Source organism: Ruditapes philippinarum, unplaced genomic scaffold (assembly GCF_026571515.1).
Source record: "Ruditapes philippinarum isolate M1 unplaced genomic scaffold, ASM2657151v2 ctg5208_1_1_1_1, whole genome shotgun sequence".
Lineage (NCBI taxonomy): Eukaryota > Metazoa > Mollusca > Bivalvia > Venerida > Veneridae > Ruditapes > Ruditapes philippinarum.
The window spans coordinates 9,053-27,500 of record NW_026853967.1 but is presented as its reverse complement, the minus strand read 5'-3'; the positions used below and the strand labels follow the sequence as shown (position 1 = coordinate 27,500).

Sequence of the window (18,448 nt, the reverse complement as noted above, 5' to 3'; positions counted from 1 at the left end):
ATATATCAGTACTTTTTCTCATAATTTTATCACAGTTGTATCGTCAACCGGTTTGATTACCGTGCAAAATTACCTCGACTTCTAATTTTCTGTATTCATGTAGGTCCAAGAAGTTAATTACAAGCCTAATATGTGCGTAAATTTCCTCTAAATGAAGCGGCAAACCTTGCTCCCTTTGATGTATACATCAGGAAAACTTAATTTAGATTTAGTTGGGATAATTTTCATTTTTTGGTAATTGATTTTACTTTTTTTATAAGTTTTACGCGCCGTCATGCATCTAACAGGTTAGGCGCGTCTGCCCAATAAATCCCGCTACAATATTTCGAACGAGATCTTAAAATATGAACTGGTATAAGATAAAACACTCTAGCTTGGGCCTGAAGAAAAAAATCACCTAAGAAGAACAAAAAGATGCAACAAATTGTTAGAATAAAAGAAAACGCGCAGTTATAACTGATATAATAATCTAAGCGATTCGAATCACAGACAAATTTGTTTTGAAATAACCAAAAGGGATACTCAGGCAAATATTAAATATTAAAATGACAAAAATATTAAAATGGTTTAATGTGCTCAAATCACGCTAAAATGACATTTTTAAAGTCCCAGTATGAATTTCTGTATAAATTCTATATATATATTGGGTTTGAAGCGTAAATTAATATATCTAGATATATTAAACGAAATTTAGACGCCAACAGAAGTAGTTTTAAAACAAGCCATGTGATTTGAACAAACCTTGGAAGTTACAATAACAGCTACATTGTATTGTGGATTATTTGTACGTGGGGATATTGTATGATTGAAACAAGTCTAAGTCATTATTTTGTCATGTTCGTTAACGTTTCCAGAGTTCACTGTGGCAACTATTGTGAAATCTTAACCTTCTTACATGACCCATGTGGGTCAAGTTAGGAAACCACCATTTTATTCTTTATAAGGAGTAAAGTTTTGTTCCTATGACTGCCTAGGGAATCTATTTTGAGGACATTCACAGAATAATGAATGAAAAAATCAAAACGAAGAAATGAAAATTTTGCCTATGTCTCGCTCTGGCTTATAAACAAAAGTAAAACTTGTGTAAGGTATTGCAGATGTAATTTGATTCTACATACTATATTTGACTTCAAAAAATTAAAAAAAGAAATATCTTTGAAAAGATAGTCGGCTAAAATAAACCTAGTTTTATTGTGTTTACTTATTTCTTGGTCAAGATTGAGGTTATAAATCACACGTTTACACGGTTTCCAACATGCATGACATACTTTTTCTGGTCTTTTGTTTGAATTCGACTTTGCGACCCCTAGATTTATAGTCAAAGAATGTTTTCACTATACCACTGCATTCAATCAACGGGTCCGTGTTAGGAACTTCTTTATTTATTTTTATTAATTTTAGAATGACCAATAACAGATTTCATTTTGAACTATTATAAAAGACAAATGAAAATCTACAATAATTTAGTTTTAATCTTTTGTATTTTGTATAAAAAACACATGAAACACACACGCTTGCACGCAATTACAAAGCAGAAGAAGAAAAAAAAACAAACGCAAGATAAATTGTTGTGAAATTTTACGGAAAATATAAAATGTCTTTACAATTTAGTCTACAACGCCAGAATAGCACTCCATATTTAGTATATACTAAATAATTCACACAATTTTGCGTCTTTTTATTATTATTATATTTTACGTCTCTATTTAACCATAATGGTAACCACGAACCGTTTCCCGTTCAGTCTCGACATCTTCCTTAGATGTATTGTATTTCATCTAACTTAATAAAGTCATTACATTTAACACGTATCAACTGATTTGTACGTGTGTAATAATCCGAAAAAACACCTTAAAAGGCTAATTATTTTACAAATTGCCATATAATGACCATCAAAGGTGTTTGAAGAAAAATATTTGTATTTTGTTAGTTAAACAACATTAATTTTAGAAACCATAACTTTACTACAACAATTAGGGCGAAAGTAGCGGGTAAAAATGATGTAGATATAATCCAAAATAAGTACAGAAGCTGAGTGGCAATGGCGATTCATCAAAAGTCATTCTCAGATATTTCAGAGGAAAGATTTTTGTGTGTGTGCAAAATTCATATACACGTGTTAGTTAAGCTGCCACTTACATCATGCGACACAGTCAGTTTCCAATGCCAACGAAAAGTTTCCTGTTTTGAGGGTTTCTACAGTATTGGTTATCCATAATTTCAACAAAGATTGTCCGATTGTTCATCAGTCTTTATGTTAAATCTACGTACAAATAGCTAGTTTTAATTTGTTGCATCTTTCCTTTTAAAATTATTCTTCCAAGCGACCTTTTAATAGCACCCCTTTAAAACTGTATTTCATGTTAATTAAAGTCATAAATAAGAAAGGTGAATTAACAGTCTCCGGAGAGATACGGTTTAAATCACCAAAAAAGGTTGTGATACATAATAATCAAAGGGATGTAGGCAAACTGTCTACGAGAAGTTAATCGTAATCTTCGGCACTAAATGCCGTTATTCGGTACAAAGTAACAAAAAGGAAAACGTTCAGACGGAAACATTTTTTTCCATGTCTATTAAAACTTTATAATGTAGAAATTATATTAATGCATAAGGATTAGAAAATAACCGATAATCAGATATCATTAACATCAAAATTGCAGATTTTTGCTCATGAAAGTAAACTTTACTATAAAAGCTGTTAAATTTCATGCATGGGTTCGACTAAACAGTTATAATGCACGGTGCAATAACACTTACAGTAATAAAGATGTTACTTTTCAAGTTTTTATCGCGTTTTCAAATCAACAGCTATCTATTAAACTGATGTGGCGGAAAATTTACTTCAATAAATCCTCTAAATTATGATTACATAGGTAGTAACATAATATCTACCTTGTTTTTGCAAAGACAATTTGGCGCCTCTAAAAACACCACTTTAGTAAATTTTGGTTCGTCATTACGGGGGACGTAAATCATCAAATGTTTGAACTATCTGATGAATATTGAAATGAGAACAGTTTTTGTGAGTTTTGTGTTTTTATGTCTGCATGATAAAGCAATATGGTTACAGTACGAATAAAATGTTAAATAACGTCATTAGTTTAAAGCATTTGAAGGTCTTGTCGCCTTTTTGTTTCTACCCACTCCTCTAATTAATTTGGACATGAACGCTGTCACAATACATGTATAATCAGTAAGCTTCAGAAACAGTGAATTGTTTTAGCCCAATTTCATGCTATGGTATATTTGTATATGTTGTTACAACCTTACAAAAAGAGAAACCTCTGCTTTGACATCGTATAATATTATATCGCTTACTCTAATAATCCGTAATAAAATTATATAAAACTGTACATGTAGTTGTGAAGCAGGACTCAAAATCCTGATGTTATCAATTTTATTTAGCCCCGACAAGCGATCGGTCGCAGGTTTTGCTTGCTTGATATGGGTGTCCGGATGGGTTCCTTTAAAACGCTTAGCCTGCCGGCTGTGCGGCCATTGCAGTTCAAAGATACTTATAGTGGTAAGGGTTAGGTTCGTTCTGGCATCCTATCTTACAAAAAATTCTGACATGTTATAAAACTCGAGTAGGACCAAGAAGTAAAGTGCGCGACAAATGATATCCCTGACAAGGTCGAGATAATCAGAAAATGATTGTGAACAGATCTTGATAATCAGTACCCAATCATCTTCACAAGCAATATGTAAGTTATAATTTTCAAAAAACAAGTACATTAATTTTCGTCCACAATTTTACTATTCATTTAATATGACATGCGCCGAAAGAACTATTATATAACTAGTAGAATAATGATAGAAGATTTTTATGTTTCCTAGAAGAATCAAACTATATTTAGATTCTGTAAAAGACGTAGTTATGCCAAATCATTTTAGAGCTGTTCTACTAGAGCTATAGAAAGAAAAGAACACAAAAATGACACTTTTTTGGCACTCAAATTTGGTGTTGTAGCAGCAGTTTACACAGAACAAAACAGCATGTAAATCACGCATTTTCAATGCGCAAAGAATATGTATTGGAAGTTTATGCATATCCCCATTTTTAGCCAATCTATAAGATATATGTGTCCAAAGTCATAACGAACATGCACGTTCATGTTACTCTGACATTTTTTATATTTTGAGCATGGCAATTTCTGCCATTGACTGAGTAAAACCGAGCTAACTAGATGTTTCTGGGTTTCAAAAATGTAGGTCTCTAGCGTGATTTGAAGCCCCATGTCACTGTACATTTTGGTGCTCATTGACCGCTTTAAAGTGACTCAAAATGAATTCCTTGGCCTTATACTCTTTTGATTTTTTTCTTTGGCTAATATTAATTTACACAGAAGTAAATAATAACCACTTCGTGCTTCGTGCTTCAAAATTTTAACTCTTTAAGGGCATGACTGGTGAATATTCCGGTGTCCGACCCGGCAGCGGAAGCTTTTTTTTTGGGGGGGGGGGGATGTTGCCTAACGGCCGAATGGGCCTTCAATAAACACAGACTATATATATATATATACACATTAAAAGAATAAGAGAAATGGTGACAGACTTATTTTCTAATTACGCTGCAAAGTAACATTTAAACAACTTTCATTTCATGCGCATGCTACGTATAGTAATAAGGTAAGGATTTCTCTGTATTAACGTCAATTTAAAATAAGCGATCCTAGATGCTGAGATTGGTTGGGGTATGGAGCGTGACTTATAGATGTTAGATGAAAGGATGATATATTGACTTGAATGTATCGGGGTAGATGGAAAGGAACGCCCACTAGTTTGACAATATAACGGTGTAAATCAACAACCGTAGCACTAGGTAACTCAGTATCTCATATTGCCAAGGTTACTGTTACTTTTAATATATTTAACATCTTATTTGATTGCTTATTCGTCAGTCTGTGGTCGATTTACGTTACGATCACAAATATCCGAATACTTGATAAAATATACTTTTAAAGCTTACAATAAGTTTAGGTTATTAAACTGAGCATCATTCACGAAAACATCTATAGGATTTTATCTATTTTCTATTTGTCTTTAATGTTAATAATCAAGTAATAGTAAAGACATACTGTTTTCTAGAAGAAAAGGTGGTAATAAATTGAAATAAGAACTTATTAAAATGCCGAAAACATTTTTGATACGGAAAAAACAGGGATTAAAAAATGTATGGTGCGCACCAGAAGCAGAGGTTTTCGGACATATCGATTACAGGAATTCGGATGAATCTTTTCGGACAGGTAATTTTTATATTGAAGATGAAAATGTTGAAAGTTAACATAAAGAAAGTTTCGTATATAAAAAACTGTTGTACTGTTGTCTGTAAATGCAGATCTTTATTCAAATATTTTAAATTTCAAATATATATTTTTCCAATAAAAAATCAAAAAGCTGTAACTTTCAAGAAAATTTAAGAATATTTTTTCAAAGATCACATTTTTTGATGATATAAAAGCAATTGTTCATGTTATTTTATGAAAGTGACTTAACTTATTAACATGATAAAATATTAAGAATATAAATTAAAGAGAAAATGTGTATTCCCTATAAAACAATCAATGTTTCCTATTCTGAATCAGAATATCGTATGATAAACGATATTTGTTTGTAATTTGAAAATTACGAATTTTCGTAATGACTGAACACAATGTTCTTTTTAACAATTTACAAACTTATATGTATTTACTTTTTCTTAATCCAGGTTTCCCTGTTACATTGAACATTTCTACTCATGAACTTCCGTCTCCGCTAGCAGCAGACGGACCGGAAAGAGAACCTACGTCATCAGAACCTGTATCACGTGACCACATACGTTCCGCTTTCGAATATTGGCCAGCCGTTAAACAACGCCTGCTACAGTCTCCACCGCATAATGCGTTTCCCCAGAGACCAAACATTTTACCATTTGGCTTTCAGTATTACCAAACTGACAAAATTATACACGCTGATTTAAACAACAACAGTAATAACAGGGACAGACTGATAGCCTCGTCGCCGCCATTTTCTCCAAACTCTCCAGCTCAAACAAACGCTTTTATTCCAAGAGACAAAGATTCGGATCTCCTTGCATCTAGTCCTCTGGGTGCATGCACAACGAATTTGGATTCTTTTCTATGGCATGCCCATAACTTTTACAATAACAATTATCCAGGATTTGAATACAATCTATGTCAACGGCGACTGTCACAATCTTTACATCCTTACAAAGTTCCAGAAAAAACAGTCGTCGACTGGCCTTTTGGGTGTTTGAATAAACTTACAAAAGATCATTCAAGCTTAAAATCTTCACCGACTCTACCAGAAACACAAAATAAACCACTTAATGTTCCTAAATCTCCGCTCGTTGTAAGTCTATTCTATGATTATTTTTTTTATTACACATTAAATATGTTAGAAAATAAATACAATTAAAATCAAAAATTAAGTCTTAGATATATATAGTTTTTTTTATATATATTTCGAACATGAATTTGAAAATAAAGATGTTTTATGTTATTGCAATTTATAAATTGTAGTGAAAAAAATGTATGTTTAAATTGCAAACTTGTGTTATTTGAAATCAATGCTAAGAATATAAGCTATTAACCTAGATGACTTTACAAACAATTCTTTAATTTTAACAACTTTTATTCTTTTCCTTTTTATAAAAATATTTTCAGAAAAGAAAGAGTAAAAATTGGCGTTAAGTAAATCATAAATATTTAGTTTGAAGAATATAATTTAATTTTCTCCAGACTCCTTCAGCAGCACAAAATATCGAGCTGATTAATGGCGGGTACGGAATAAAGAATCCATTATTGTCCCCAGAATGCAACATTGTCAAAGACACGCCCACACCGGGAATAGTAACCAACTGTAAGTAGAGAGATTTTAACACATTCTTTGTCTCTGTATTTTAACATTACTGCACAATATATATATAAAATAATAAAATCGAGCAAATTGGTCTTTTAATTAAAGCCAAGTTCTTTCAAAATGAGCGCTCGGCTTTGCTTAAAATCAATTTTAACAGGAATGTTATTCTTTTCTAAGAAACTTACCAATTACATGAATTTCAAGGAAGCGGATTATCATTCTGAATGCAAAATTAAATAAAACAGAAAACAGCAGTATCAAATTAAAAAAAGGGATTTAATTGTAAAAGTACATCGTACTTAAATAATTTAATATACTGTTAAAAAAACTGGAAAAAACGCAGGTAATTAAAATATTTCCGGCATTTTTTCCGTAAACTTGAAAAATTTTCCGCTCGTAATATTTTAAGCCTGATTTATGTTTAACTGTGAAAGATAAAAATTCGTTAAATCATGGACCTTATTTCAACAAAACCGCTGAAAATGATTCAACTTATGATTTCAATACTAATATCTTGCCTTGAGTTGAAAAGACCTGAGACAAGATTTTTGGGTATTCGAGGAGAAGAAATATTAATTCATTAAGGGTAAATTATATCCGGTGTCGCATATTGAATTAAATATTATGTGACAAAATAGCTTTAGAAAGTCATTGACCAAATTCAAACCGTGTCATGCATGTCACGAGTAATTTAAATTAATAACTAAAATAACAAACAACAACTACAGTTATGCAGAACAAACACATATGATAAACAAACATACACAAGTATTCCTATTTTACTCTTCATCTTTAGGCACTAGCTACAGAGATACGAAATTCAGCTGTAAAATTTGCGGGAAATGTTTCGAGTTCCCGAAGCTACTACAGCGCCATCTGAAGACCCACTCTGACGTAAAGCGTTATTTATGTACGTTTTGTGGGAAAGGATTTAACGACACATTCGACCTGAAGCGACATACGCGTACACATACAGGTAATAAATGTTCATTAAAATTACCCAACTTACCGTGTATGATTATGTCGCAACATCGACCTTGGTTGGAAAGGTTGGTGTGCGGTGCGGTGGGGCGGGTGCAGGAGTGGTGGCAAACACATTGTATTACATTGAATACATTGTATTACTATCCGACCATAGAAAACAAAACTACATTACTCTCATAGCAATTAGCTTTACCTGAAGACAGTTGTAATTTAAAGAAACTGTATGATAGTAAAGAAAGTCATTTAAAACAATATTTTGCAGTTAGTACTTTAATTACTAAAAATATGCAATTTATTTATACGAGCTTATACTTATCAAACTATTATATTACATGTATATATGTGTTTATAAGCACAAGTTTTCGAGACAGCGTAACGGTACTAGATTTTGCACATATTTTTGTTATTTTTCATATACATTTGAACACCACGTGTATGTTTACAGGTGTCCGTCCGTACAAGTGTGACATGTGTGATAAAGCGTTTACACAACGGTGTTCCTTGGAGTCACATTGTCGCAAAATACACAATGTCGAGTTCCGGTTTGGCTACAAAGAGAGACGCGGGAAAGTGTACGTCTGTGAAGACTGTGGTCACGTGACAAATGACCCGGAAGAACACTTTGTTCATATTAAAGACAGTCACCCTTATAACCCGACTATTTTAAGATGCTACGATAAAAGACATTTCAAGTTTAATGACGATAATATACAGAAAATTAAAAACAGCTAGCTGTATGTGTCAACAATTATGACATATGGTTCGGCCATGGAATACTTTGCTCTCTTATTGTAAAAAAAATATGGTGACGAGAGTTACTTTGCATGCTAATGGCTTGATCAATCATTTGTATAATATTTATATTTCAAAAATATATACAAAATTTCGACGTCTATTTCTTGTTTTTTATATTACTTGTGACAACTAGGTAAAGGGGAACGGTGGCCTAGTGTGTGGTGTCTGCCAGAGAGCCAGGGATCGTATGTTCGAACCCTACTCGGGTCACGATTAAATGATTCCTCATATGACACAAGTACTGTTTATTACCAGGAAGCGGACTCGATAGTGATTAGTATATGTTGCAAGAACTTGTTTCGCAATAGAGCTAAAATACAAATGTAAATATGTTTTAACTAAGTATAGTTAGATAATAAGTAAACTTGGTTACCATAGTTGATGTTCAGTGTCTGTAGTGAATCTTGAACCTATTATCTGCTGGATACGAAAGTGATAAGCCTTTGCCACCATTACAGAGCCAGATCACATCCATGCAGTCCAACCGGGCTCTATATTGTCCGGCCTTTGTATTTTGATATTGAAATCCCTTAAACTTAGAATGAACTCTTCCAAATTTAAAGGGTATAAAGCTATATCTGATGAAAAAATTTTAAAAGCGGTAAATACATATTGTTTTCATATCCTAACGGTAATATCTCGAAAAAGTTGTTACATAAAATGCCTCTGTTATTTAACATACATGAATATTGTGTGTTAATCAGAATAAAATGTTCCGGAACAAAATATTCCCCTACTATTTGATTATAAAACACATGTTCCACACGCTTTCATTAAAATATATGGACATATTTCTTTTGTTTTATGTTTTTGTAGCTATTTTAATTATAATATAAACACTATTTTGACATCCAAATAGCTTTATACACTTTAAAGCAGGGTGAATCTATTATAAAAATTCAGGAAGGTAAGGTTCGAGACATTTGGTTTTATTATACTGTAATGTCGTTAAAAGCATTTCTGAAAATTCCCTATTTCGACACATTTATCCATGCATCTACGCTACACAATGTAATAAACTACCTTTTTCAGATGACATCTGAATTTTATCATATTTTTACTATTATTAAAGGTATAAAACATATATAAAATACTGTTTTCAACACCAGGTGGTGCAGCACAGGTTTCACGAATTTTTCCGAAAACAAAAAAAACACATTGTTTTCTACGATGTGATGTAGGGGAGAATATATTTAATATTTTATATCTACATACATCTGCGACCATTTCTGACGCTTGTCAGATTAAATACAAATCTACGTTACTTTTACAGTTGTGTTTGCATTTTAGGACCTTTTGATATCTTTAATATCGATAATAACACATTATTGGACCTTTCTTTACCGTTTAACACGATACAATCGGTTACCTCGGGTAAACGGTATAATCTACTGCAGCTGGTCAAGATAAAAATCATCGTCAATGAACCACCCATATAAAATAATACAAATCATCGCTATGTTTATACTAGGCCTAGTTTATTCACATATGTTTAATTTTAAAGTGTATAAAGCTATATCGTAATATGAAATATTTTTATATATGAAATTTATCGACGGTAAAATAATATTGTTTCCATTATTCTTAGGTCGAATTACGAAAGAGTTGTAATATAGAATGTCTTTGTTATTTATCACATATGGTCATTGTATGTTAACAGAATAAAATGTTCCGAAACGAAATATTTCTAGTATGCTGCTCTTTTTAGGTATGATTTAAGCCGTTAAGCAATGATTTCGTGTTTAAGAAATATACACAAAAATCTATTTAAAAAAATGAAAATTTTGTGCGATTCTTTGCCCGATTAAAGTGAAAAGCGTTGCAACTTTTCAGTTTCGTGTCATCTTACACAAGTTAAATAACCATTTAGAAAAAGGAATTGAGAAAATGATTTCAAATCTTGCACACAAGTTATTGGTCTACAGTATATAGCTGTGGAACATTAATCTAAAAAAAAAATGATTTCCAGTCCCGTCATGTCAGAAATCCCCAGTGACAGTCCCTTTAAACGTTATCATTACTGGAATGGTGTTGTGCAATGACTTTTGCCCTAACTTGCTACATTTGAGTAAAGTTTTGCTGTTTTTTTTTAATAAAAAAGCAACAACAACAAAACAACAACATAAATTTCCTTGTAGACATCTTTCAAGGCAGACGAATTTTCAAGACGAAGATAAAAAAATGAATTAACCAAAGCAAACCAAACAAAGCTCAAAAAGGGGGAAAATATAAGATACAATTTTCACTCTTTATGTTTTGATTCATAATTTATTTTACCGTCTGTTTTTTTATCTATCAACGTGAACGGCAAATGGCTCGTTAACTTCCGTATATATACATGCAGATAGTATCTTATTGGGGCTAACATATTACATATGAAAATTGTTTAATTATATTTCGCTTTCATCTTTTATTTCTCAAATATACGACCAAAGAAAACGGTATTTGGAGAAATTAGTATTTGTAGATGTTATCGATAAAGTAATAAATCATGCACATTTAAAATTTGCCACAAAAAATGGTATCAATCCTTATAGTTAATGTAAACGTCTTAATATGTTCAACATTTAGACCTTTCCCTCTTCTTCATTGTCGTTTCTTACACCTTGCTTTAGATTTTGATTGACGTGTAATGACTCTACACATGATTTAGACGCAACCTCACCTGTAAATCAAGTCTAGAGGACTCTTACAATTCAATCAAAGATGCAGGTGATTTTTGAAGCAGGTGAAAGACTCCTGACAACCTCCTTGTTATAATCAAATCACAAAGTATACAAGTTTGCTTCTTTAAAAAGAAGGATGCAAGAGGTCTTTTTTCAGCTGTGGAAGATTTGTTTAATTTGAAAATATTTGGAGATATTTTTGCATAAAAGGCACAATGAATGTTTATAAATTTCAATTATTTAACAAAACAAAATGTATTATATAGAGGATATTTGTTTGTTTGTGTGTAAGATGAAATTTTATTTCATCGAGTGGGCTTTAAAAACAGTATTCTCACGAGTGGCGTAGCCACGAGTGAGAATACTGTTTTTAAAGTTCACGAGATGAAATAAAATTACATCTTACACAACAAACAAACAAATTTTCTTTTTATTTTATGCTAAAAAACAAGTTTAAACAAAATTTCCATAATATTAACATAAATATTAAAATCTGTTTCCCCATTGAGAGCCCCATTTCGTGCGAATTTCTCATTAAAAACAAGAAGTCTTGAGCTGAAAAATAAGTCCGACAATCAACATTAAATGACAGTGATATTATTAATTTTGTTTCAAAAATATGAATGATCGCTTGTTTTAATAATAAAAACAAACAATTCGTGTAGGAGAAAATTCCAACCATCCATCCATATTTCTGTTACCTACTGCGAATTTATATTAGACCTGGCTTTGTTAAATGTAAGCGGCAGCCATTTTTTAAAGTTGTGTATATCACTGGAGGAAAATAATTTGTGTTTGATTCAGAGGGATATCATTTGGAATTGTTAGTCATACACCTTTTTAAAAGAAAGAAAACATATTTGAGGATTGAAACAGACAAAAATTAAGCGTTGACAGATGTGAAAACATGAAAAAAGCAGCTATGAAAATGGAAGACTTGGAACTTGCTCGGAACGCTGGGTTGGTTTACTTGTTCTACGAGCTGTAGCTGTCATTGCTTTTCAATTTTTCATAAAGCATACGGCAGTTATTACTCGTAGGATACTTTAATATGCCCAAATGTCATCAAGAGCAGTTTGCATGTGGAAGGAATGTATTTTTCAGACTGTAAAAATGAAACAAAAAATTTAGAGACGAAATTTGGTGATTGGAATTTGAATGAATAGAAGTAAGTTTTCTTCTTTTGACGTTTAAGGTATTTATCAATTTCAGCTTTCCTTTTTCTTTAAACAGCCTGACATTGTCAGAATTGTCAGCAAAAATAAAATTGAGGTACCACATGGGGAAAATCTTAAAAAAGTAGTTTCGTCATTGAAAAAAGTGAAATTATATTTTGATAATTTTCACTGTGAAATTACCAAATATAATTTTCACGGATAAATCAGTAATCCACTGAAAAGCATAAAATAAACATGTATATACTGAATATAGTCTCATAATGAAAGTTTGTTTTACGCTTCATTATTTTAATGTTTTGAAAGATTATATGCCGGAGAAATGGACATTTTCCTGGCGCATCAAGGCTATTTTTTCTACTAAGGGAACAATTCATGTAATATTATTATATTAAAAGTAGTATTAAAATATAAATTTCTTGAAAATTCAAAAACCGTATATAAACAGCTGCATGCTTCCAACCACAATAAAATTTTCAAGAAAATCAAACTTGTGAAAAATTTGTGCCATTTGCGCCAAAAAAATATCGTAGTGTTAATTAAAGTAAACTATATTTTCCGATTTTTTCCTTGTACCGATTTGTTTATTTCGATGTTAATTTTTCGTTTAAGTTGAGTCGTATTTTGAAGTGGTGCATGCTCATTACAATTTTTATTTGTTTGGGTCGTCAGACCAAACAAATAATGGTAGCGAAATTTCAGAGTCTGATGCTGTTAATTGCAAATGCCGAAAGTAGGCCGCTTTTTTGAAGCGGTTACTTCCCTTTATATGTACACTAACGCCGAAAATTTCGGGGGAGATCACTGCGTAAGATGGTCAAATGACAGGCGCATTAATTTTCAAGCAAAATAATTCCCGAATGAATATTTCTTATATTGTTTTATCCTTTATAGATATACATGCTGATAATAAACTCCATGATTATTAACATCTATGTTAAACAACAGTTAGCGTCGAAATAATAAGGGTTACAAACCCTAATTTAGAATAATATGGTTTTCTTCAGGCCTTTTACATAACTTCACCGTTGCCGAGGGGTCTGGAGTTCAAATCAAGGAAGGCAACTCTTCTTTTTTTTCAAATTGTTTAAGTCAAATAAACATTGAATTGAATACCAGTGTTGCAATTAGTCTTAAAGCCAATTAACTACAATTAAAACACTGGAAAGCATTGGTGGCACTATACAAAAACAAATTGGTTTATAACCTCACAACCTTCACCTTTCTGACATTCTGAGACCCAAACAAATTCAGCGCCTTCTGTGCTTTGATTGTAGACTGGTTCTAATAAATAAAGGCTTAAAATGCGATGCATTAGCTTCATTTTGATACGCAAAAATGGATGCCACCAGCAATCAAGGGGTACTACAAATTTTATTTTTCGTGCATTAAAGGCACATCCTGCCTAGGAAACGAATAAATTTTTAAAAGGCAAACATACATTACAAATAATATCAATTTCCGCATATTAATGATTTATTACGGTTTTATATGATATACATGTACAAGTCATGATGGTGGCTAAAATAAGTGAAAATGGGATTTTAGATACCTTCTCCTTTTCAGTCTAATAAAAAACGTCCTTCTCTATTTTAACACTTTATCCAGACTTTGTCAAAAAGTGGTGTTGAGCATTTCCAATCTTATCGTCGGATACCCTCAGCCGAACTATTAACATTGATAACAGTGCAACTACATGTATTACTTACATGCTAATCAAATGTGAGTCTCTGACGATGTTCCAGTCTTACATTTAGTGTTTTTACTCCCAAAAGAATGTTAAAAATGAGCGGCAAACCATACAGAGGTAAGCCAGTTTATTGACCAATCGGAACATCTCGGCTTATTTCAATAATATGTATTTTTTTCAGTCTGTTATCTCATGATTTCCCCGTGGTGGAGGGGTTTACACGCTCGCTTTGGAAGCGAAATGTCTAGAGTTCAAATCCCACTCATCTCGTGTTTTTTTGTTTGTTTATTTTTTTTATATTTTTAATTGTTTAAGCCAAATAAGCATTGAATTGAATATCAGTGTTGCAATTAGTCTTACAGCCAATTTACTATATTTATTACACTGGAAGCAGCATTGGTGACACTATACAAACAAATTGGTTTGTAATCTCACAACCTTCACCTTTCTGACATTCTGAGACCCAAACAAATTCAGCGCCTTCTGTGCTTTGATTATTGTTGTTGTTTTGGAAAAGTGGGATTGCTTAATTAATTAATTAATTTATTAATTAATTTGTATTTATTCATTCATTTTATTATATATATTTCTTTTTATTTTTGTTTGCTCGCGCAGTTTTATGCTATATATACAGTATATACTATTGATGAAAACGAATAAACGATTATTCGCAAATACAATATGTTTCTCGTTATTTAATGTAACGAGTATAAGCATCATAATGCCTTGTATTTCAATATAGACAAATGTGTCGGATTGTACTGTTCGTCTATTAATGTCATACTTGTTTGATATTCTGTAACACGTACGGATTGCTTTGAAAGATAACGCGAAAGTTATTCTGTAATATTCAGGACTGTAGAAAATATTGGGAAAAAATCTAAGCGCGAGTACTTTTTCAATGACTCATACAAAATGGTGAATTCTTTCGAAGATACATCGTCCTGGTTTAAAGCAGGGTTAGTGTTTATTATATTAGCGCTTATATTAGATGCTACAGGATTTTCGTTACCATATTTTCTGGAGGAATGGGTAAATAATTCTGAGAGATGGAATTCTGGACTCTGGCAAACATGTACCCGGAATGGATGGAGGGATGTCGAATGCACGGACAGTATATTCACGGATACAGGTCAGTATATATAGGTTGGTCTATTTTTAGAATCAGGTCAGGCTATTTTGAGATTCAGGTCAGTGAACTTAGTGTGTGTGTTTATCAAAGCGTTAGGCAGTATGATACAAATGCATTTACTTTATCGCTTTTCTAAATCTAGAATAAAATAGAACTGTCCGTCATATAAAAAAATCTATCTATACTTTTCAAAATAAATACATCGGTAACTGTGCGGACCAACTCTGAATTTTTATTTGGATATCCCCGAAAATGATTGTGGACTGATGAACATTTACATAAAATTTTCGAATCTTATTAATTAATACGTTACTCTTAAATATCTCCGGTATTTCAAATATTGTAAAACAAAAGAAATGTATTATTTTAATGTTCTTATCAATTTTTTCTTGAGAAGAATGAATAATAAAAATTATAACATTTTATTATTTGCTATATAAATACATATCGTATCATGTATCTCACACTGACCAACAACATCCATGTATTATGATCTACATAATTGAGCCGCGTCACGACAAAACCAAAATAGTGGGTTTGCGACCAGCATGGATCCAGACCAGCCTGCGCATCCGCGCAGTCTGATCAAGATCCATGCTGTTCGCTTACCAACTCTATTACAAGTAGAGAATCTGAAAGCGAACAGCATGGATCCTGATCAGACTGCGCGGAGGCGCAGGCTGGTCTGGATCCATGCTGGTCGCAAACCCACTATGTTGGTTTTGTCGTGACGCGGCTCATATATCAACATACTTATTTATTGAACCAAATCACTTATATTGCTTCTAAAGTTATTGACGTAACCGTTATAATTAGAACCAGATTGGCAATTAGTAATGTTTTATTTTATTTTATTTTTTATTACAGGATGGTTTCTTGGAGCTAAGATATTACATTGTGTAGGAATATCAACAACTATTCTTACCTTGATCGTATCCCTCATATTATTGATAGCTCTGACAAATTCACGACTGACAAACATCAATGTGACTATCTGTTTCACGGCATGTAAGTACATATAATTATATGATTATAGACATTATATATTTGTTCATATGATTTTACTTTAGCCATATGCCCTCACCGCCGTGGGTTCGAATCCCGCCAGAGACTTTGGATTCTTTCATGTGAGGAGGCTGTCCAGCTAGCTTACGGAATGTCGGTGGTTGTACTCAGGAGTAGTTACTCTCAGGTGCCCGTTCGAGGCAAAATAATACAAGGAGGGGCGACTTAGGTCTTCCTCCACTCGCAAAGCTGTAAAGTAGCTTTACACTGTTGGTGCGACGTAACCCCAAACAATAACACAAAACTACAAACAAAGAAAACAAAGAAAAAACAACACAAAACAAAAACTTGTACATTAAATAATCGATTGCTGTGCTCTGATTACCATGGTAATAAAGTAATATTAATTTAAAGTACCATTCGAACATTAATTAATCATTTATGGTAAAAATAAGGATCATATTAAAGAGATAAAAAATAATTTTGTGATAAATTGGTTGATGTCTTTTTTTCTATTACCTTTACACTGTCGGAGCTATGCGCCTATGACAAAACCCATACGAAATCTACGAAATACTAGTGATGACACGAATTCACAATTTCAACTTCCTGAATCAATATTTCATCTTGTTTTCACAATGTCAATATAAAATGTAATATCTAACAATATTATTTTTTAATTTTTCTTAAAAAATCCGCATTTGAGCACTTCACAATTTTTTACACTTCACAATTAGGGGAATTGTGACTTCATTTTCACAATAAGGGAAATTGTGAATTTTTACTTGACAACGGAGGAAATTGTGAAAATCTGTTTTGCTATTAGGTATAAATAGTTTTGGCACTGGAAACGTATCTATTTACTGGCGGAAATGCCTGTGTATGAAAGATAATTTTTGAAACCATAGATCTAAACTATATATGAAATTATAAACATCCATGTTTTATTGTTACAGTATCAGCAGTTGGCACGGGAACTTTGATATGTATCAAGATGCTACTGATCACACCTGAGAACACAGATTTTCTACACAGATATCTGGGGATGTCTTTTTACCTTTGTATAAGTGCTACAGCATCTTTGCTCCTCGCCTGGATATTTCTTATGATCGACCAAAGGAAATCAAACTCATAAACGAAGACAGAGATATGTGTCCAACTCTTCATAAGTTGAAATGAATTCCGGTATTTTCTTCCCTATTCGTGACAAGTAAAATTCAGAAGTTGGTTTTCGTAGGAGCAGTTATATCATGTAAACAGCGGCAAACAGCATCGTTATAAACGGTATATCGTTATAAGCGGTATATCGTTATAAGCGTTATATCGTTATAAGCGGTATATCGTTATAAGCGTTATTTCGTTATAAGCGGTATATATATTGTTATAAGCGGTATCGTTATAAGAAGAGTTGACTGTAGATATTACAACAGAATATTCATTATATGTATAGTACTAAATACTCAATGAAAGACTTTGCAAGTCACTTCTTGTTCGAAGAAATGCATTGATTATAATAGTGCAAAAACTATGTTGATAATCATATTGGTTTCATTTTGTGTATTCTATCATTCTACCTCATATCTGATCTCAGGCCATATAACGTGTATAACGAATTGTCTATCTTAGATTTGACTGTCACTGCAAACTACATACAAATGAAAGAGAGGCTTTCACTACAAAACTACATATGAGCCGCGTCACGACAAAACCAACAGAATGCGTTTGCGACCAGCATGGATCCAGACCAGCCTGCGTATCCGCGCAGTCTGATCAGGATCCATGCTGTTCGCTATCAGTTTCTTTACATGTAATAGGGTTTGTAAGCGAACAGCATGGATCCTGATCAGACTGCAAGGATGTGCAGCTGGTCTGGATCCATGCTGGTCGCAAACGCATTATGTTGGTTTTGTCGTGACGCGGCTCAATTATGACAACTGCAGACTCGGTTTGATTGAGTCTGTTCATGAGAAATAATGTAAAAGTGCAACATCCCTCACGTCCCATGAGCACTTGCTTTAACCGGTATTCAATTTTAAAATCAATGAACCTGAAGGACCAGAAAAATATAACAACACTGAAGTGAAGTACGAGCACCAAAATGTCGACAGACAGGATGTGTACAATTTTTACAAAAGAG

The 18,448-nt window shown here is 32.6% G+C and overlaps 2 protein-coding genes across 2 annotated transcripts; both read left to right on the top strand.

The window, feature by feature from the left end:
• Positions 1–4,835: 4,835 nt before the first annotated feature.
• On the top strand, positions 4,836–8,737 carry LOC132738535 (zinc finger protein 121-like). Its single transcript, XM_060726042.1, has 5 exons — positions 4,836–5,249; positions 5,711–6,354; positions 6,744–6,864; positions 7,661–7,840; positions 8,294–8,737. The coding sequence occupies exons 1-5, from the start codon at positions 5,132–5,134 to the stop codon at positions 8,578–8,580; spliced, it is 1,350 nt and encodes a 449-aa protein (XP_060582025.1). The 5' UTR covers positions 4,836–5,131; the 3' UTR covers positions 8,581–8,737.
• Positions 8,738–15,006: 6,269 nt separating this feature from the next.
• Positions 15,007–18,019, top strand: LOC132738534 (uncharacterized). Its single transcript, XM_060726041.1, has 3 exons — positions 15,007–15,306; positions 16,174–16,314; positions 17,268–18,019. Exons 1-3 carry the CDS (start codon positions 15,090–15,092, stop codon positions 17,444–17,446), a joined length of 537 nt encoding a protein of 178 aa, XP_060582024.1. The 5' UTR covers positions 15,007–15,089; the 3' UTR covers positions 17,447–18,019.
• Positions 18,020–18,448: the final 429 nt, after the last annotated feature.